Below are 22,490 nucleotides of genomic sequence, written 5' to 3' on the forward strand. Positions count from 1 at the left end.
TTGTTTATCACAGCAATTGTCATTTTTGAAAATATAATTTACAAACTGACATTCAAGCCAATGCTAGGTGATAATGTAAATGAAGCACATATATAAACGTGTGTTCCGTTGTCTTCATTGAATTTGATATTTTATAATGTAACCTTCACCTCGGAATGGTAATGCTGAGCACCACCCAAAGATGCTTGGAGATGCACCCACTGATGGAGGTTATTCGGTTATAGGTTCGGTTATCAGGTGGAGCTTAGAGGTAATTAGGGGAGAGTTGTTTCCTAAACCAAAGCTCATTGCAGATGCTCCAGGGAAAGTAATGGCAGATGAAGGAACAGCAGGTGGAAACTCATTCATTCATTCCTTCAAGCTCGTGTTCACTCTGTGAGATTGGAGTATCATTGTGTTCTCGAAGAACTGTGGAACTCACAGTGAATCCACTTTGCATCCCACCCCTTCCCTCCATCCCTTCCATCCACCCTTCCATCCATCAATCCATCTCCCCCCCCATTTCTTTATTTGTCCTCGCTCCCCCACCACTCTTCCTTTCTCTCCTCCCACTCTCACCCCTCTTGTAACTTTCATGAAGTGATTTACAATGGGTGGTTGTGATAAGATTCCACAGATGGTTGTGTTGTGGTTTGGAGGTGGTTATGTTGTGCTGAGGTGTTTGTGTTGTGTTTTGTGTGCAGACTGTCAGAGAGTGTGCAGGTTGGATGGATTTGGCACTGTTTTTGGCAGTCGGGGCTGCTGCTGAGTTCGATTCTGCAGTTTTAATTTTAGGATTTGGCTCGGGTTGAGAGCTTCTGGGGCTTATCACATTATGGTTGTAAAACATGTGTTGAAATTGAATAAAGGCATACAACACTGGAGTTATCGGGTGTTTATAAGCATTGCAGCGGGGATGTGATGGGCTCTGGGTCTCTTGGCCTGAGCCAGGTTTCAGGTTTGGACGATGGGATTGGGCTTGGCGGTGGGTCTGGCTGAAGGAGGGGTGTTTGTTTGTCTTGTATGCTTGTTCTTTGGCGGTGTGTGACCCCCTTTGGGAGATCCAGTTCCAGAGTGGTTAAACAGGGTGGCAGCCGCAGTTTGAGTCCGCATACGTCAAGGGAAGCGCATGTTATAATGTCTTTAAAAATGGGACGTGCTGCTTGAAAGTGACAGATGGCTTCGCAGTCCTTCTTAAACATGCTGTTTTAATGTACTCCATTTCATTCAGTCCTGTACTATTTCCGTCAGATAGCACCATCCTCCCCATTTCCTCTCAAGTCCACCTCCCAAATGCAAGTCAAATCCCTACCTTCTCTTCAAGTCCAAATACCAAATGCAAGCCCAGAACACCCTTACCTTTCCCCCTTCCCCTCCTTCATCCCCCATCCTCTTTGCTCACACCCCCTTCCTCCTGAAGTTCATAACGACGTGTGGCAAAATGTTTCTCTCTCCCCCCCCCTTTCCGAGCTCCCCACTTCCTCGCCTCCTTCTTCCTCCCTCTTCCCTCCTTCTCCCTCCATATTCTCCCCTTCCCTCCATCGTCCTCACTCTCCCCTCCCCTCTCCTCGCTCCACAACACCTCCCTCCTCACACCCCACCTCTCCCTCCTCACACCCCACCTCTCCCTCCTCACGCCCTCATCCCTACCTACCTATTCGCTCCCTCACCCTCCTCTCTCTCTTTCTCTCTCCCTCCGTCACCTAGTGTTCCGATCAGCGAAGCGACGGGGTGGTATTTGCTCATCGGTAATATAATGATATGTCTCTAAATCTTCAAATGATTATAAAAATTCAAACCAATTACTTCTGAAGAAATGTTAATTCATAAAGATACACAATATGTATTCATCAAGTTATGATGTATTCATTGAAAGGGAACAGGTGGTGATGTCCGATCAACATCACAAGGTCTCGTACAACTGAGTCTGGGCCTCATCACGATTCTTCTTCTTCAGAGCCATGTACGAGGACTCCTCTCTCTGTCTCTGTTGGAGAAAATATAAACAATCAATGATGATAATTATTTATGATTGTGTGTACTCCTACTTTAAAGTTGTATTTTTATAAATTACCAACCTGTCCTCGTAATTATGTTCAGTGAATGAATCATTAAATCAGTGAATAAATGGGGAATTGAATTAAATAATTCAACAGACTCACTGATTCATGAAGTTCTACATTCGGTTGGGACGAGTTCCCTGTGGAAGAAAAAACAGACATTTAGTGTATTTTTGTTTGGTTTGTATAATAATGTAAATAATTTTTGTTTGGTTTGTATAATTATATAAATAATTTTTGTTTGGTTTGTATAATTATATAAATAATTTTTGTTTGGTTTGTATAATTAAAGAATAATTTTTGTTTGGTTTGTATAATTATATCAATAATTTTTGTTTGGTTTGTATAATTACATAAATAATTTTTGTTTGGTTTATATAATTATATAAATAATTTTTGTTTGGTTTGTATAATTATATAAATAATTTTTGTTTGGTTTGTATAATTATATAAAAAAATTTTGTTTGGTTTGTATAATTATATAAATAATTTTTGTTTGGTTTGTATAATTATATAAATAATTTTTGTTTGGTTTGTATAATTATATAAATAATTTTTGTTTGGTTTGTATAATTATATAAATAATTTTTGTTTGGTTTATATAATTATATAGATAATTTTTGTTTGGTTTGTATAATTATATAATTAATTTTTGTTTGGTTTGTATAATTACATAAATAATTTTTGTTTGGTTTGTATAATTACATAAATAATTTTTGTTTGGTTTGTATAATTATATAAATAATTTTTGTTCGGTTTGTATAATTATATAAATAATTTTTGTTCGGTTCGTATAATTATATAAATAATTTTTGGTTGGTTTATATAATTATATAAATAATTTTTGTTTGGTTTGTATAATTATATAAATAATTTTTGTTTGGTTTGTATAATTATATAAATAATTTTTGGTTGGTTTGTATAATTATACTAATAATTTTTTTATGGTTTGTATAATTCTATTAATGATTTTTGTTTGGTTTGTATAATTATATTAATAATTTTTGTTTGGTTTGTTTAATTATATAAATAATGTTTGTTTTTTTGTATACAGCCATCGTTGCTTTTGGGATATATTATTCACAGCTCCGGTACACGGTGACTCGTCCTTCCTCCTGCTGGTCCTCCAAACGGCTATCTATCTCTTTAAAAGCAGTTGCATCGCCTACTGTGCCTCTCCACAAAAGCTGCATCACCAAGTGTGCCTCTCCACACAAGCTACATCAACAACTGTGCCTCTCCACACAAGCTGCATCAACTGTGCCTCTCCACACAAGCTGCGTCGCCAATTGTGCCTCTCCACATAAGCTACGTTCCCAACTGTCCCTCTCTACCTCAGCTGCGTCCCCAACTGTGCCTCTTCACATAAGCTACGTTCCTAACTGTGTCTCTCTACCTCAGCTGCGTCCCAAACTGTGCCTCTCCACATCAGCTGCGTCCCCAACTGTGCCTCTCCACATCAGCTGCGTCCCCAACTGTGCCTCTCTACATCAGCTGCGTCCACAACTGTGCCTCTCCACATCAGCTGCATCCCCAACTGTGCCTCTCCACATCAGATGCGTCCCCAACTATGCCTCTCTACATCAGCTGCGTCCCCAACTGTGCCTCTCCAAATCAGCTGCATCCCCAACTGTGCCTCTCCACATCAGCTGCGTCCCCAACTGTTTCTCTCCACATCAGCTGCGTCCCCAACTGTGCCTCTCCACATCAGCTGCATCACCAAGCATCCCTTAATCAACTTTTTGTGAGGTCAACTGATATGCCCCATGCCAGACGAGCTCTCTCATGGTGTCGCTCACTGCAGACTTCTTCAATGCAGATTCATCATATATACATATTATATATACACTGTACATATATATATATATATATATATATATATATATATATATATATATATATATATATATATATATATATATATATATATATATATATATATGAGCCTGGTGTTGGCGCAGTGGTTAGGGCAGCGGCTTGGGATCCAAGAGGTCCTGAGTTCAAGCCCCGTTGGACCACTGAATTAATACACCAGGGGGTTGACTCAGCCTGTCATCCTTCCGAGGTCGGTGAAATGAGTACCAGTATACTGGGCCGGTGTATACCCCGGTTAAAATAGGTGTACCTTATCCCTGTGTCGTAAGAGGCGACCAGGGTTGCGTCAGGAAGGGCATCCGGCGTCCAAATCCAAATCCAAGGGCATCCAAATCACTATGCGGATCATACGGATGATCCGCTGTGGCGACCCCTCACGGGAGCAGCCGAAAGAAGAAGAAGAATATATATATATATATATATATATATATATATATATATATATATATATATATATATATATATATAATCTCTTGTGGTCGGGCTTATGGCTGGATGTTTAATGCAGATTCGCTGCACTTGCACATTGTCATGGTTTGAGCTGCAAAGCTCTCATCACTGTACATTCACAACGCATATCTATTACACAAACAGGACGTCACGCTTATCGCAACAAATACGAAGAAATAACTATTGTTCAACTAAACAGTTTTATTAACCCTTCAAGATCATTCCCACAACAATACAAATCAATTTTAGGTCATCTGGACTTGAGTCTGGTGAGCTTAAACAATCGAGCAGTATCCGTCGGTCAGTGAGTGAGTGAGTGTGTGTGTCTGTCCATAACCATGTCATTATCGCTTGAACCTAACACACGATTTTGATGAAACTTGACCAGAAACTTCATATCTGATGTCTTACAAAGGTTTATTGACCGCATCAAAATCTTCGCTCGTCAAACGTGTCGAAGGGTTGTTTGTTTTTCACTCCTCCCCCCAAAATATGTCTTTACTCTATTCTCTAAAACTACAGAAACACTTTCTCTGAAAATTGACCACAACCTTCATCACCCATAATGTACCAAAGTGTATCAAGCGCATCAAGGAAGGAGGAGACATTCATGGAAGGAAGAGGTGAGTAGTCATAGTCGCGAGTGGGTGTGATATTACTTCACTTGCCTGTCTGTATTCTGTGCCTGATCATGTGTACAGGTGAAGAAAGGAAATCACAGTGTTGAGTAACGTGACAATCTCTTCAATCATAAAATGTTGGTTGCATCCTATATTTGTGAAATTATAATTCGTTGTGAAACCCATATTTTCTGTTGGAGAAAGTTAGGCGTTGGTAGGATGGCAAGTGAAGTTGCTACAACCTCCATCGTGGGACCTTGATTCATCCTGTTAAGTTTGGTTGAGATTGTTTATTCTAACAACCGAATGTATTGAGGTCACACAGACAGACAGACAGACAGACACCAAATTATGTATTTTATTATGATTACAATAATTATTATATCACACAAAATGAACAATATTCACCAATCTAAAGCGAGTAATTAATTTTTGAGGTCAAAAGGTCAAAGGACAACGTCACATGAAATCATCATTTTCTTCCAATTGACTTGAAATTTGAAAAGGGTTTGCATATTGGGTCACTGAATTGGTTCAATCAACATCAAAATGATACATTTTGCAATTTTGACATGTCACCCGTTTCCATGACAAAAATCTCACCCATTATAAGAAAAAGGATGTTTTTGTTAACTTATTATGACCATACCAAAATAATTTTTCAACTTACACACTTACTCACTTACACAGAAACTTACCAGCTCATTTGTACACATGTGTGGTGTATATGAGAAATTTTTGGTAAAAATTATTCGGAGGTCAAGGTCAAGGCCATCCGAAACATTCAAAACACCCTTAGGTGGTGATTATAAAATGCATCAACCAAATTTGGTAAGAACATTCAATCATGTAAAACACTTGAAAGGTCAAATTTTCCAAATTATCAAATTTCCATAGAAAGTATTATTTTTGTTTGGATTTCACAAGTATCGTGCTGTGCACGACATCTTTCTTGTTATTATTTTTCTTTACAGGAGCGAGCCTCGTGGAAGAGAAAGGTGTAATTTACAGTGGGACAAACATCAAGGGAATGAATGAACAGAAAAAGAAGAAAGGGAGGAGGGGAGGAAACACTGAAACGAGTAAGTAATTGAGGGTTGGGTTCGGAAGGTTCAGTGGGAGGAAATAATGATCATGGGTCAAGATGGGTGAAGACACAACATAGTGGTGCATTGCTTCCTTGAAGCCCTGGAGGGAATAGACAGACAAAACAGCCTCTGAAGACAGTAAGATAGATGGGAGAAGCTGGAATAAAAAAAAAAGAGTTGAGGTGTGCAGTTCGTGTGGAGATGTTCTTACCTTCACTGTGGTTTCGCTTTTTCCTGTAAATTCGCAAACCCACAGCAAAGAGTAGAAGAAGAACCAAGATCAAGGCAATTGAACATCCAACCACAATCCATTGTGAACTACCATTGCCTGGAGTGATCAAATGAATCACATGGTCCTGTGCCTTGTCGTACTTGTTCTCCACAAGGCAGGTGTATTTCCCTTCTGGGTTTTCTTCTGTGATGTTAAAGACACTGATGATGTTATAGACACTGATGTTGTGAGGAAATTCACTTTGCCTATTTGTACTCGATGTGATCTTGGTTCCATTGATGGGGAGTCCATTTGGGTTCAACCAGGTGATGCTTGGTTTCGGCTTGGCCTCGGCCTCACAAACCACCCTCCAGGAATTACTGGAGTTATTAAACTCCTTTGAGATGTTGAGGATCTTTGGACACACTGTACGGAATCACAACCAAAGAAAAAAGCTTATCAAGTATCACATAATTATTGTTTACTGCATGATGTATATTCTATAACTAACACATTTAGTTTGGTGTATATTCGTATTCGTGGTGGTTTGTGTACGGAGACACAGTACTGGCATGACTGGCTCGAAAGCCTTTTTATGGTGCTTGGTTGGTTCTATACGAATTCGGGTTAGTGAGCAAAACTACTCAGCCTGTTCCTTGTGTGTAGAGCAGATGCACAAGGCAAAGATGATAATAATGTCCGAGAATGATCATACCTTTCTTTTGCGACTCTACCTGAGCTAAATAAGCAATTTTTCATCGTTTTAGGGGTTAAAATATATTCAAAATGAAAAACCACTCAATTTTTAGATCCTCGTGGAGGATCTCGAAGTCAAACTCACGTTGTTGTAGTTCTTCTTCTTCTTCTTCTTCTTCTTCTTCTTCTACTTCTTCTTCTTCTTCTTCTTCTGTACTTTTTTAGATCCTCGTGGAGGATCTCGAAGTCTAACTCATGTTGTTGTAGTTCTTCTTCTTTTTCGTCTTCTTCTTCTACTTCTCCTTCTTCTTCTTCTTCTTCTTCTACTTCTTCTTCTTCTTCTTCTTCTTCTTCTTCTTCTTCTTCTTCTTCTTATTCTTCTTCTTCTTCTTCTTCTTCTTATGAACTTTTTTAGATCCTCGTGGAGGATCTCGAAGTCTGACTCAAGTTGTTGTTCTTCATCTTCTTCTTGTGGACTTTTTTGTTTCACAGCCTACAGTTTTCATCGAAACTTCCTGAAACTTGGCGTACATATGTAAAAATACCCTGCGCAGACAGTAACCATCTCCGATTTTGAAAATTCGTACAAGAAAAAAAGTTATGACGTCAAAATATCTCCGCTAATGGAAATCGCCCAAAAATTATCTCCAAAACTCGGCAAGCTTTTTGAATTCTGTTTGCGGGAATCGAACAGAGCATTTGCAGAGATGAATTACCGCACATATGATACATCATTATGACGTCATATCAATTCTTATGACGTCATTCCTATTTTTTGACATTTTTTGTTTCACAACCCAGAGTTTTCATCGGATCTTCGTGAAACTTGCCATGTATATGCAGAAATCCCACGCGCACGCAGTAACTATCTCTCCGATTTTGTAAATTCTTCCCAGAAAAAAAGTTGACGTCATAATATTGCCGCTAATGGAAATCGCCTATACCATTATCTCCGAAACTCGGCAAGCTGTTTGAATTTTGTTTGCGGGAATCAAGCCGGGCATTAGCACAGATAATTTATCGCAAACCTGATACATCACAATGACGTCATATTAGTTTTTATGACGTCATCATCAAGAAGAGGAGGACATTAGCTCATTTGGGCTTGTTTTTCCCTCAATCACAAGGTATAATTATGGTACAGGTAAATTGCAATTTGGCCCTTCATATCTATGCCATATCCTCTATGTAAAGGCCGAACTCATGCACAACTCATGCCAAAGGAAAAAATTCCGATGGGGTGTTGGCACACAATGGCCTACCCTTTTCGAAGAAACCATGGCAGAATCTTCAACGTACATGATGGAAGACGAAATAGGACATCCAAAGGACATTTATTGACAAAAGTAATAAAAAAAAACATTGAAAAAAATGAAAAAATATGTGGGGATAGAATCCCCAAGAATAATCAAACAAGGTAGGAAGGAAAGATAAGGAATAAATAACAAAGTAGGAATGTCACCACAACACGACACCACAATCCTTTTATGGATAACCATCACGACCTCTTTTGACTATTTTATTGGAGGTGGTAAGAGTAACAATTGTATGAAGATGTCAATGTTAGAGGTAGTTGGAGATGTTTAGTATGGGTTAGTGTTGTTGTGTGTTTTATTTGTTGTGGGATCGAGACAGAAAAATGTCCATAAATGTCGTGATGGTAATCTGTACAAGGATTGTGGTGTTGTATCGTGGTGTCTTTCATTCCTTGTCATTCCTTCCTCAATTTGTTTGGTTGTTTTTTTAGGGATTCCATCCCTACATGATTTTTTGTTGTTATAAAATGTTTTTTCTGATTTGTTTCACTCTTTTTACCGATCTGGATGCCAATGACGTCACCATCCAGTGAAATATTTTGAGGGGTGTTTTCACGGGGAAACCCCCCCGCCCCCATCTATCCCCACCCCCTCAACGATATATCTTCTTCTTCTTCTTTTTTCGGCTGCTCCCGTTTGGGGGTCGCCACAGCGGATCATCCGTATGATCCGCATAGTGATTTGGCACATGTTTTACGCCGGATGCCCTTCCTGACGCAACCCTGGTCGCCTCTTACGACACAGGGATAAGGTACACCTATTTTAACCGGGGTATACACCGGCCCAGTATACTGGTACTCATTTATATATATATATATATATATATTTATATATATATATATATATATATATATATATATATATATATATATATATATATATATATATATATATATATATATATATATCATGCAATTGTCTCTTTTGTTCCCTTCATGTCCGCCCAATATTCCCATCCCTTCTGTCCCCACGAAGACATTCTGCTGCCCCGTTGTCCTTCACTTTTGCATTCATCCATTTATTTTTTACATCAAAATGACGGAATTTTTCTTTACCCTGTCTCCTTACCCTGCTCCTTCCCTCATATTCCACCTTTAAGTCTGGCGTTGGTTTAACGGTTAAGGTGGTGGATTTATAATCTTAAGGTCTTGAGTTCGAGCCCCTGTCTTTTTGTTGAATTAACACCAGGTGGGTTGACTCGAGCTGTCATCCTTCCGAGGTCGGCAAAATATGTACCAGCTTGTTGGAAACAGGGGGGGGGGGCACTGCATCAGCCTTACTGCCGTGTTCCCAGCAATGAAGTTACTCGCAGTTTCAGGCTGCATACGAAATGATAAGGTGTTTCATAAATTCTGTGGTACCATTAAAATTTGGAGCTATAATTGGGGAAACAAACCCGACAAGATCTAAAACCTCATCCTGTCGAACCCTTAGTTGATAGAGTGTAGTGAGTCGGGGAGTGGGTGGGGGACGGGGGAGGTTAATATATCTACACACACTGTGGTGTACACGGTTACATCGTCTGTACAGAATGAATAACCACTGAAAGTTTCTATCAGAAGTTACATGATGCTCCATGTTTAGTACTTTATTTTCAGGTCAGTCAGGTTTCATCACTGGCACTGGTACCATGTAACTACAACCTGCCACTGGTACCATGTAACTACAACCTGCCACTGGTACCATGTAACTACAACCTGCCACTGCTACCATGCAACAACAACGTGCCACTGGTACCATGTAACTACAACGTGCCACTGGTACCATGTAACTACAACGTGCCACTGGTACCATGTAACTACAACGTGCCACTGGTACCATGTAACTACAACGTGCCACTGGTACCATGTAACTACAACGTGCCACTGGTACCATGTAATTGAAACCTGCCACTGGTACCATGTAACTACAACCTGCCACTGGTACCATGTAACTACAACCTGCCACTGGTACCATGTAACTACAACCTGCCACTGCTACCATGCAACAACAACGTGCCACTGGTACCATGTAACTACAACGTGCCACTGGTACCATGTAACTACAACGTGCCACTGGTACCATGTAACTACAACGTGCCACTGGTACCATGTAATTGCAACCTGCCACTGGTACCGTGTAACTACAACCTGCCACTGGTACCATGTAACTACAACCTGCCACTGGTACCATGTAACTACAACCTGCCACTGGCACCATGTAACTACAACCTGCCGCTGGTACCATGTAACTACAACGTGCCACTGGTACCATGTAACTACAACGTGCCACTGGTACCATGCAACTACAACGTGCCACTGGTACCATGTAACTACAATCTGCCTCTGGTACCATGTAACTACAACCTGCCGCTGGTACCATGTAACTACAACCTGCCACTGGTACCCTGTAACTACAACCTGCCACTGGTAACATGTAACTACAACCTGCCACTGGTACTATGTAACTACAACGTGCCACTGGTACCATGTAACTACAACCTGCCACTGGTACCATGTAACTACAATGTGCCACTGGTACCATGTAACTACAACCTGCCACTGGTACCATGTAACTACAACCTGCCACTGGTACCATGTAACTACAACGTGCCACTGGTACCATGTAACTACAACCTGCCACTGGTACCATGCAACTACAACCTGCCACTGGTACCAAGTAACTACAACCTGCCACTGGTACCATGTAACTACAATGTGCCACTGGTACCATGCAACTACAACCTGCCACTGGTACCAAGTAACTACAACCTGCCACTGGTACCATGTAACTACAACCTTCCGCATGGTCGGGTAGTCGGCGACTAAACTGATGACCCTCAATGGTTCCCCAGTGGAGAGGGTGACTGTGACACTCTGCAGGACTTAAAACAACACCTGCTAAATGTCGGATGAGCTCCTTTCGGGGGCCAACGGCCATCCAGTCAGGAGATGGTGTCTCCGAAAAGACACCCATCCGGTTCGACCGGTTTTTTAGGTAGTCGGTTGTAGACAGCCACCGCTCAGGGTAGGTAGTACTACCGATCTGACAGGTGCGTTAAACTGTTGCTCGGAACCATCTTACACTCTCCCTGTCAGGATTTCTGGTCTTACTTTCTGTCTCACTCAAACTATAACTACCGGGCGAGGTTAAACATCTCTTTCTTCCAATCAAACATCACACACTTTTCTTACTCACTCATTTTCACTCCTCACTTTACATTCTCTCTTTTAATTAGCTTTATTTAAGGCCTGCCTCGATGAGGAGGACTATTTAGTCCGTGACTGGACTAGTCTGTGAATACAAAAAAATAAGTATATATATATATATATATATATATATGTAGTATCTTGTATATAAAATAATATAATATTTACTCACCATCGACACGAAGCTCAGTTCTTTTTCCCTTCCTCACCTCAATTCCAGAGCTTCTCCAAGTTTTTCCATCATTACTCTCGTTATACATGAAGCGACAAACATACGTGCCCTCATCCCGAACCCTCAGATTATTGATCTTCATGGACCACAATTCTTGTTCCGGTTTTTCCGTTCTTTCCACTCTCCCTTGGAACATCTTCACCTTGTCAATTCCCCCATCATTTTGATAACCTGTTATAAGTTCCCGGTTCTTCTTGTAGTAATGTTTGAAAATAACAAAAGTAAGATCTTTAATCCTCCACGTGGTGGTGTTTTGATAAGTGAACGAGCAGGGAATGGTTACAGAACCTCCTCGAACCCCGATCACCGACCGCTCCACACAAACTTCCAAACGTCTCGGTCCCTTTTCTTCAATAGCACAGTTACCCGTGTCCAGATTCTCTGCTCCTGCAGAATAAAAAGGTCGAAGTTTACCAAACCACAATGGAACTTAGAGATTAAAAATAATCTGTTTAAAAATCCCGTTCAGAAATGTACATTATTAATTAATTAATGGATATATCTTTCACCGTTATTCGTGAAAATCTCGAAAAGTTAATATATATTACATAAAAATAATAAATGTTCCCTTCATGCTTGTTCCCGACTGCTGTCCGTCATTGTGATGTTGTTTTAACCACACACCCTGAAGGATATATCTATATATATATATATATATATATATATATATATATATATATATATATATATATATATATATATATATATATATATATATATATATATATATATATATATAGAAATATATTGTTGACGCCACAGGTAACGAGACACCAGCTTGTCACTCAGGGGGATTAATCCCCGGTTGTCCTCGGAAGAGCTGGACATGGGGCCACCGCTCACAATTAACGGTGTGGTACGGAGGGTTTTTTAGAACCACAAACGCCACCCATTTAACCACGAGTTCCAGTGTCCACCATCTAATTATTACAGGTCATGTGGTTACCTGAGCGGGGAGCACACCCTCAGCAAAACACCAATGTTATCTCGATTATATTTTAATTAGGGCGGCTGAGCGTTTTAACCCCCGGTGTGTGCCGACGATTTTTGGTCAAATCTGTGGTAATTACCTCCCAGTCAATCTCGGTTCGGACAATGCTAGACCAATGGAAGGAAAGGACAAACACAGACAGGTTGGAAGTCGACAAATGATTTATTAATAATAAAATAAATAAATAAAACGAACTTTTTATTTTTTGAGGTAAATAAATGAATAAATTTCAAAGCAATCGAAATGAATAATTACTCAGGCAAAATCAATCACAATGACAGGAAAGAGACAGGGAGCAGATGCTTATCGACAGTTGACTTACAAGTAAACATAGACAAGGGTACCCAGCAGATCATTCAGGGAGGGGGGGGGAAGAGTCGTCTCGCTCACCAGAGAGTAGTCGTCCATGAAGTGAAAATGTCCTGAAATGTGTGCGTGTGCGTCCCGTCCGTCGCCAGCACCCAGCCTTGCTGTGCACCCACTCGCCAACAGCCTTGTATGCAAGTCGACGTCGAGGGGGGGGGGGTGGGGGCACCGAGATAGTTTGTCGTGGGTTTACACCCTGGTGCTGCAACACGGGCAGCTCCTCACACTTCACGAAACTGGTGACGTCCAGTGACCCACACGGTCTTTTGATGAATGACCAGCGCCTCACTCGTTGGTGACCAATCCGTGCCTCACTCGTTGTTGGTGCTCCTCACATCCGCACGCACACCATACACTCGCTTGCTCAAGCACTGGGAAAGACGAATTGTCTCGTTGTTGGAGCTGGTCAGACACACACACGCTCACTCGCTCACTTCTTTGCTTGCACGCTCACGCGCTTCCTCTCTGGCTCGCTTCTTCCCTCGCGCGCTTCAACTCTCGCTTTCTTTTTGGCTCGCTTGCCGACTTCTTTCTCGCTTCTCTTCTCGCTCTGTATGGACCTCCAATTCTTTTAATATCTGCGACCCGTCTCGGCGGGAGCAGAGTCCCACTTGCGCACCATTACCATGACAACTCCTGTGCTCGAAAAAGGACGGGGGTCGGCGCTCATGAAAGAAATGTGTGCATAAATGTGTCTGTCGTAAAGAAAAAAAAGGCTTCCCATAAGAGAGGGGATCTATTCTTTACCCTTCTCAATGCATCACATTTAAAATGCCATTAGACATGGGGATGGGGTTAATCTGTACATGCATTTCAGGAAATAACTGTCTGAGGACCTGGAAGTGTGGATGCATTCATCAGACCAGATTCTGAAATCCATAACAATATATATATATATATATATATATATATATATATATATATATATATATATATATATATATATATATATATATATATGATATATACAGTATATTTATATATATATATATATATATATATATATATATATATATATATATATATATATATATATATATATATATACAGTATATATACAATCGCTGATGCCATTAAATTGTCACTGCTGAACATAAGAGTGAATCTCGTTCTTCATCAACACTTGTAGGCGATGAACACCTTCCAAGGATGTATGTGGTTTTGGTCTCTGAACATCAATATATTGATATATGTATATATATATACATATATATATATATATATATATATATATATATATATATATATATATATATATATATATATATATATATATATATATATATATATATATATATATATATATATATAAGATATATACAGTAAATATATATACAGTAAATATATACATATATCAATATATTGATGTTCAGAGACCAAAACCACATACATCCTTGGAAGGTGTTCATCGCCTACAAGTGTTGATGAAGAACGAGATTCACTCTTATGTTCAGCAGTGACAATTTAATGGCATCAGCGATTTGCAAAGATTTGAAAATATGGCCTCACCTGTTTTGGGAAAATCGATACATTATGTTCCATGTATGTAAGGCTGTGGAACGTGTAGGGAGAGATAACTTTGAAATTTTAAAACTGAAAAAGGAAGAGAAGAAAGGATGGTATGAGATAGAAGAGAGGCGATGAGAGTGTAGGAGGAGCAGGTGGGGGTGCTTCAGGTGTTTGGGGGAAATATGAGAGGAGCATGTATGAAGCACTGTCGGGGTTCGAACCCTGGACCTTGAATTACAATGCTTCGACTTGGAGAGACACAATCATCAGCAAATTTAATGGCGTAATAGCAGCAAAGATAATATATCTTCACACACAGCACAAGAGTCAAGAGCAGGTCTATAATTTCTTTTTATCATCAATCTATTAAACAAACAGATAATCGATGAAACAACAATTTGTTAAACAACCAAATAATCAAACGCAATTGAACTAACAATTAAACAACCACCAATTAATCAGACAATCAAACAAGTCAAACAGAATGCGAGAGCGAATATAACAATCCGCTCTGCCTATCTTCAGTCACCCCCGGATTTATACTCATTTTAGAGAAGTATTCTTGAGCAAGGCACATCTCAAGGTTTTGCAGGACACATGCAACAAGGCACATTAAGTGGCTCAACTTATTCTTGCACAAAGCACATCTCATGGGTAAGCCGATAAGGATGTGGGTCCGGAGAAGCACTGTACATGGAAGTCTTTCTCTGGTTTGAACTCTCATCAGGGTCCCTATTGTGGAAGTTTTACAAGACATCAGTATTTCCAACACAGTATATTCACTTTATCTCTTCAGAAAGGGAAGCTCACTATCCTTCCATCCATTCTGTAAAATTTGGAAGTGCCTTGAAGAGCACAGTCGCGCCATGGAAATGAGGAAGTATTCTGTGCGCAGTGTTTTTACTTGGCCCATGTCTCCAAATATAATTTATGGTTATATCTAAAATCATCAGAACTCTAATTGAACAAAGTTTAGCGAAAAGCAAGCAATAAACTATTTTTAATGAAAAGAAGATATTTAAAAGAAAGTTTTAAATGAAAGAAGAGATAAAATCTCGATTTCAGCCTTCACAGCACATCCAGGGGAGGTGGAAGGAGAATGCCAGTGTGATCGAAATCACGTTGTCTTTATCTCCAAAATAAATGCATGGTCGCGCACTTCAAATAATGATCAATATTGAAGGTAAATTCTTCCATCACCTATTGTACTTGAAGTGTTGAAAAAATTCCATTTTACCTCGAATTGAGAACACATTGATTGAGTCCACATCAACTTAAAATAAACATGAGTTTTAATGAAAATAGACAAATATTTACAAGGGACAATAATTCAGAATATAATAATAATAACATGAAAGAACTAATTCCTAAAGTTGAGGTGTCTCAACACAAAGACTTAAATATGGACAAGGGGAAAACAAAACAAAAGAAAATCCTTCCTTTATGCTGGCACTTTGCTTGGTCCAGAGATAGACTTTGTCAAACTTGGAATCGAGGTGCTTCATCCTGCACGTGCAGATGCCACCAAAAAATGGTGCCAAGGCGCTCTCAAACAGCGGGAAAAACATACGTCACGCAATTCATGAGCGCTATTCAACACCAAGACTCAGAGATCCTGTGCAGCTGCTTCGTACGTCGATCGTCCGCACCGACCCGCTGTTTGACATACACGAGGCTCCGGGGTCCTTTTCTCATCAACCCAACAAAGAGCCAATGGCCAGCGTCTTGCTCAGTACACAATCCAATTTGCCTCAGCACAAATACGAGAACCGTGCCATCTTCTTCATGCACCGAAGGAAAACCAGCTGAAAAACCCTTTTCTTACAGGCGATCTCCTCGTCAGGTCAGGCCAGATCAGATCTGTGACTTGCTGCAGGTAACATGTAAACCTGTACTAACCTGTTCCATGGTCGGGTTGTCGGCAACTGGACCATCTCCCCCACCAGGTTTCCTGGTGTGGAGGGCGTTTGGATATTTACACCCAGCAGGATTAAAAACAAAACCTGTCAAAGGGCGGAGGAGCTCCTTATGAGTCAACGGCCATCCATATCTTGTGCCCAACTGTGTCTGAGGACGTCCTGCTGCAGTTGGGGTTACTTATTATGAGGAGGTTGGTGGCAGGATTTGCACTCCAGCCACTGGAAAACCCTTCATTCCACATAACATTCTCGAAGCATAAAAAAATCTGAAAATCCACTCTGTGGGAGTACCTCGTGTGCAGCTTCCCTTCGCAGGGTAGCTCACTGGATGATGGGATTTGGGCAAAGCCTTCAGGGCCCCCAATCTTTGATAAGAGGAGGGAAACCATGGGGTAGCATTCCCGGGTCATATTGCGGGAGGGTTTGTTGGGGTGGTGCTGAGGTGTCGTCCATCAGACGGCGGTCTCCTTGGGTTAACCTGAGGCGGTTCATTCAGGTGGGTGCCTGGAATGTCCTATCCTTAAGAGAGAAAGATCACTTGTATCTGTTATCATCTGAGTGCAAGCGTTTGGACATCGGCATTGCAGCACTCTCTGAGGTTCGGAGACCGTATTGCAGCGAGATCATGGCGGGTGGTTCCTCCTACTATTTGTCTGGTCGCTCTGATGGTGACCATGCCCAAGGAGTTGCTGCAGCTATGTCCAATAAGTGGACTCCAATGATAATTGAGTTAACACCGGTAAACGAGCGTATTATCAGGCAAAGGATTCAACACTCCTTGGGTGTCATTTCCCTGGTCTCTGTATTTGCTCCGACTGAGGCGAGTGATCTCACCGTGAAGGATGCATTCTATGCCACGCTTGAGTCTGTGGTTGATCAGTGCCCCAGGCGAGAGATACTTCTCGTCTTGGGGATTTCAATGCATCGACTGGAACTGGAAGGGATGGTTATGAGACATGTGTTATATATATACATGTACATGCAGATATATATATATATATATATATATATATATATATATATATATATATATATATACATATGTATACGTATATATGTATACGTAATATATATATATATATATATATATATATATATATATATATATATATATATATATATATATGTACATGCAGATATATATATATATATATATATATATATATATATATATATATATATATATATATATATATATATATATATATATATATATATATATATATATATATATATATATATATATATATATATATATATATATATATATATATATATATATATATATATATATATATATATATATATATATATATATATATATATATATATATATATATATATATATATATATATATATATATATATATATATATATATATATATATATATATATATATATATATATATATATATATATATATATATATATATATATATATATATATATATATATATATATATATATATATATATATATATATATATATATATATATATATATGAGAATATGAATATATATATATATATATATATATATATATATATATATACATATATATATATATATATATATATACACACACACACACACACACACACACACACACACACACACACACACACACACACACACACACACACCACATGGCCAAAAGCATGCGAACACCACTTCAAATGAGTGGATTTGGCTATTTCAGCCACACCTATTGCTGACAGATGTATAAAATCAAGCACACAGCCAAGCAATCTCCATTGACAAACATTGGCAGTGGAATGGGCCATACTGAGGAGCTCAGTGACTTTCAACATGGCATCATCATCGGATGCCACCTTTCTAACAAGTCAGTTTGTCAAATTTCTGCCCTGGTCAAGCTGCCCCTGTTAACTGCAAGTGCTGTTATTGTACAGTGGAAACGTCTCGGAGCAACAATTCAGCCGCGAAATGTAAGGCCACACAAGCTCACAGAATGGGACCGTCGAATGCTGATGCACGTGGCGCGAAAAAAACCGTCTGTCGTCGTTTGCAACACTCACTACCGAGTTCCAAACTGTCTCTGAAAGCAACGTCAGCACAAGCACTATTCATCGAGAGCTTCCTGAAATGAAAAGGGTTTCCATGGCTGAGCAGGCGTGCACAAGCCTAAAATCCCCATGTGCAATGTCAAGCATCAGCTGGAGTGGTGTAAAGCTCACCACCATTGGACTCTGAAGCAGTGGAAACGCGTTCTCTGGAGTGATCACTACCTGCCCGAATGCAAACTGCCAACCGTAAAGTTTGGTGAAGGAGGAATAATGGTCTGGGGATATTTTTCATGGTTCGAGTGAGGCCCCGTATTTCCAGTGAAGGGAAATCTTAATGCTGCACCATACAATGACATTCTCGATGATTCTGCGCTTCCAACTTTGTGGCAACAGTTTGGAGAAGGCCCTTTCCTGTTTCAGCATTACAATGCCCCCATGCGCAAACTGAGGTCCAAACAGAAATGGTTTCTCGAGATTGGTGTGGAAGAACTTGACCGGCCTGCACAGAGCCCTGACCTCAACCCCATCGAACACCTTTGGGATGAATTGGAACGCTGACAGCGAGTCAGACATAATCGCCCAACATAAGTGCCTGACCTCACCAATGCTGTTGTGGTGGAATGGAAGCAAATCCCCGCAGCAATGTTCCAACATCTCGTGGAAAGCCTTCCCTGAAGAGTGGAGGCTGTTATTGCAGCAAAGCAGATCAACTCCATATTAATGCCCATGATTTTGGAATGAGATGTTGGATCAGCAGGTGTCCACATACTTTTGGCCATGAAGTGAAAACATATGTACACAGAAATACATATATGTACGATATATATATATATATATATATATATATATATATATATATATATATATATATATATATATATATATATATATATATATATATATATATATATATATATATATATCTCGTTGTTTTTACACATAGGGAATCATGGGTTTGGGGGCATGTGTTTTTGTATGACCATGAGCTTTAGCGCGAAGGGTAAGTGCAGGTTTATGAGTTGGACAAGCTTTGTTTCACCATGTACTTTTGTCTTGGGCAGAAGTACGCAACCTTACCTTTATGTTTGATTTTTTTTTACCCTTTTATATAAAAATGAATCTTTCAATATAAAGGATGAGCAGTGTTTACGAAAGACTTCTGTGGAGTGATTACTTTCCCAAAGCAGTGGATTGGTGATTTGCCAATAAATGGCTGCTAATGATATGTCAGATAACTCGTACTGCGGGTGGCAGTGTCGCAGCAGACATTGCTTTTACCAGTGGAAAGGCGTGTCTTTTACAGACTGTAACTTCATTTCTTTCCAGGAGTGGGGCTCATGGAACAGTTAAGGTGGAACTGACAGTGGTACTAACATCAAGATAATGAATGAACAGGATAAGAGGAATGAAGGAATCAGTGAAACTCGCAGGTAAAATGTTTAACTTTATGTGTACACAGTCAAGGCTCATGGAAGAGCGAGAATATAGAATGGATCAGGACGCAACAGAACAAAAGGAACAGCAAGAGGAGAAGGGGGAAATGACAACAGCAGGTCTGAGGGCCAAACTAGACGGATATGGACCAACAAGGGATGTGGGTAACGATGAGGGGTTGGGGAGAATGTAGGGGGTGGACAAGATAGACACAGAAGCAAAATTGTAGGGGTGAGAGGGTGATTGGGGGGGAGAGGGGTTTAACAGATGAAGAACAATCATCGTTTTGGATGGGGGATGATCTGAGATGGTGGTGAACAGCTGCCTTGAAGACCTGGAGGGAAGAAAGAGATTGAAGACAGAACCCTTTCTTGATTAAGGAAAGGTTAATGGGGTAATAAAGATCATGGGACAGAACTGGGGATGACAAGAGATGAGGTCGACAAATTGGGGATAAAAAGTAAGCCAGAGGTTAAATTTTAACTGAAATACACATCGAAATTTAAAGAAGGAGAGACAAATAAATATGTCAGATATAAGGAGGGAAGATGAATGATGTTTCCCCCCGTAATATGTAGATAGTTCGTCACCTGTTTATGAAGGGCAAGTGAGAGCACAGGTAAAGTAACTAATTCATGGCCATGATGAGTAATGATTATTTGTTTTTTTAATATGATTTTCCTGTCTTAAAAAAATTCCAACAAGGAAGGCAGATATGGAACTCACAAACACTAATCGCACAGGTGTCGGAAGGATTGAAACAGAACGTTCACCGAACAACTTACCTGTGCAGTAGAAGCCGAAGAACATGAGGAATGAAACGGAGAGAGAGAAGGTAAACATGTCTCATCAGAGCAAGGATCTTCAAGTCAATGTGCTGGTTATATTAAATGATGGCACCGAGTTGTGAGAGATCAATACCTCAGCACGAAGGACTCGAATCAATCTTCCAATACTTGTATCTACCTCACCAAATACCATCAGATGATCTCTCCCCCAGACACAGCCGTTACCAACTGAACGCCCCAAATGTTTTATATCGAATGTCTTTCCAAACACAAAATCGCTTCCTCATCTGCACGAAAACTCGTGCTGGATAACTCACCCTGGATAAATTATTTATGCAGTTCCACATTTTAAAATTTGAGAACATTTTTCATCTGAAGGTTTTGTAACAGAACTGCAGTTTTACCAAACACAAGGGTTATGACTTGGGTTTCATCTGAACCGACAGAACGTACGCCACACGAACCGCACGTTTCTGCTTTTCTCAACAGTTTTGAATTTGCATTTTCATAACATTGTTATCTGCACAAACGACTGTGAGTTTCAATACCTTTCTGTTGCCAACTTTTTCCTGCTTTAGACATATGGCACCACCATGTTTCATTCGGGGGATCACACAGCACCACCATTTTTCAATCGGGGGATCACACAGCACCACCATCTTTCATCTGGGAGATCACACAGCACCACCATCTTTCATGAGGGGGATCACACAGCACCACCATCTTTCATTCGGGGGATCACACAGTGCTGCCATCCTTCATAAGGGGGATCACACGGCACTGCCATCTTTTGTTGGTAATACCACATGCACCATCTTTCTCGACCGTTTTATGCTGTCTTCTGAGCCTCCAATGTACTTGTGCCTTTCTTCTTCTGATAAGGTGAGTTTTACTTCTTTTGTTTCGAGCTTAACCTGCGTTATCAAAAAAAACCCTTCACCCCAACCCCCACAGTCCTCCTAAACGAATGAAAACGTGACGCTCGGGAGTGACTGTACAAAATGGCCTTTTGCTCGTGTCGTGTCCGTTTTTTCTCGACATTCTGCCCTTGAGTTTCACAACATATGGAGGAAATGGCAGATGGTTTTATGAGATGGGGACACTCTTGTGAAAGGACATTGACCAAAAATGGGATGTTGCATTTAAGGGAAATGGTATATTCACGCACAACAACTCTTCACTTCTGAAGATCATGCACCAATGGCCTGTAACATCGAGGTGGAGGAATAAGTAGGATTGTTCAGGTTAAAATCTTTTCAAAGTGTTTGTTTTTGTGTTTCTTTGTGCATTTGTTTGTTATTCTTTAAAGGCTGAACTGCAGCAGTGAGACTCCCCAAATTGTGGGTGTTGTTACTTCACAGTCTGTTCAAGGTTTCAAGTTACCGCACCCTACAAAATCCCCCACACCCCTTCAAGGAATTTCTCTGTATGTGTGTGTCCGTCTGAAAATGATCAAAAGAAAACAGCTGGGCCAATCCATGCAAAATTTTACATACGTGATGGGGGTACCCATGGTCAGGTCACGGACAGACAAATAAATATATGCCCCCTCCCCCCCCTTCATCCCACGATGGTGGGAAGACGGCACCACCATCTTTCGGTTCTGGGTTTGGAGTGTTGACAGGTCTCCTTCGGGGCTCTCTGTTGATGATCTCAAAGTTAAGTTTCTGGTCGTTATCTGTCCCGTTTTAACTGTTTATTTTCTCAGCTACATGTTACTGTGTGTTCCTTGTTCGGTTTTGT

The 22,490-nt window shown here is 40.0% G+C and overlaps 2 protein-coding genes across 2 annotated transcripts in view; both read right to left on the reverse strand.

Annotated features, from left to right (window-relative positions):
* Positions 1-22,490, reverse strand: part of LOC147011559 (uncharacterized) — a 97,732-nt gene that overhangs the window by 38,888 nt on the left and 36,354 nt on the right. The window lies entirely within an intron of this gene.
* Positions 1,782-21,134, reverse strand: LOC147011560 (CD276 antigen-like). The gene is made up of 5 exons (XM_085857043.1): positions 20,745-21,134; positions 11,656-12,102; positions 6,284-6,709; positions 2,142-2,179; positions 1,782-1,966 (listed from the first exon to the last, which is right to left on the reverse strand). The coding sequence occupies exons 1-5, from the start codon at positions 20,800-20,802 to the stop codon at positions 1,883-1,885; spliced, it is 1,053 nt and encodes a 350-aa protein (XP_085713169.1). The 5' UTR covers positions 20,803-21,134; the 3' UTR covers positions 1,782-1,882.

The sequence above is a fragment of the Eptatretus burgeri genome, chromosome 15 (genome assembly GCF_056783735.1).
Source record: "Eptatretus burgeri isolate ZD-2024b chromosome 15, Ebu_testis_v1, whole genome shotgun sequence".
In the NCBI taxonomy this organism is placed as follows: Eukaryota; Metazoa; Chordata; class Myxini; order Myxiniformes; family Myxinidae; genus Eptatretus; species Eptatretus burgeri.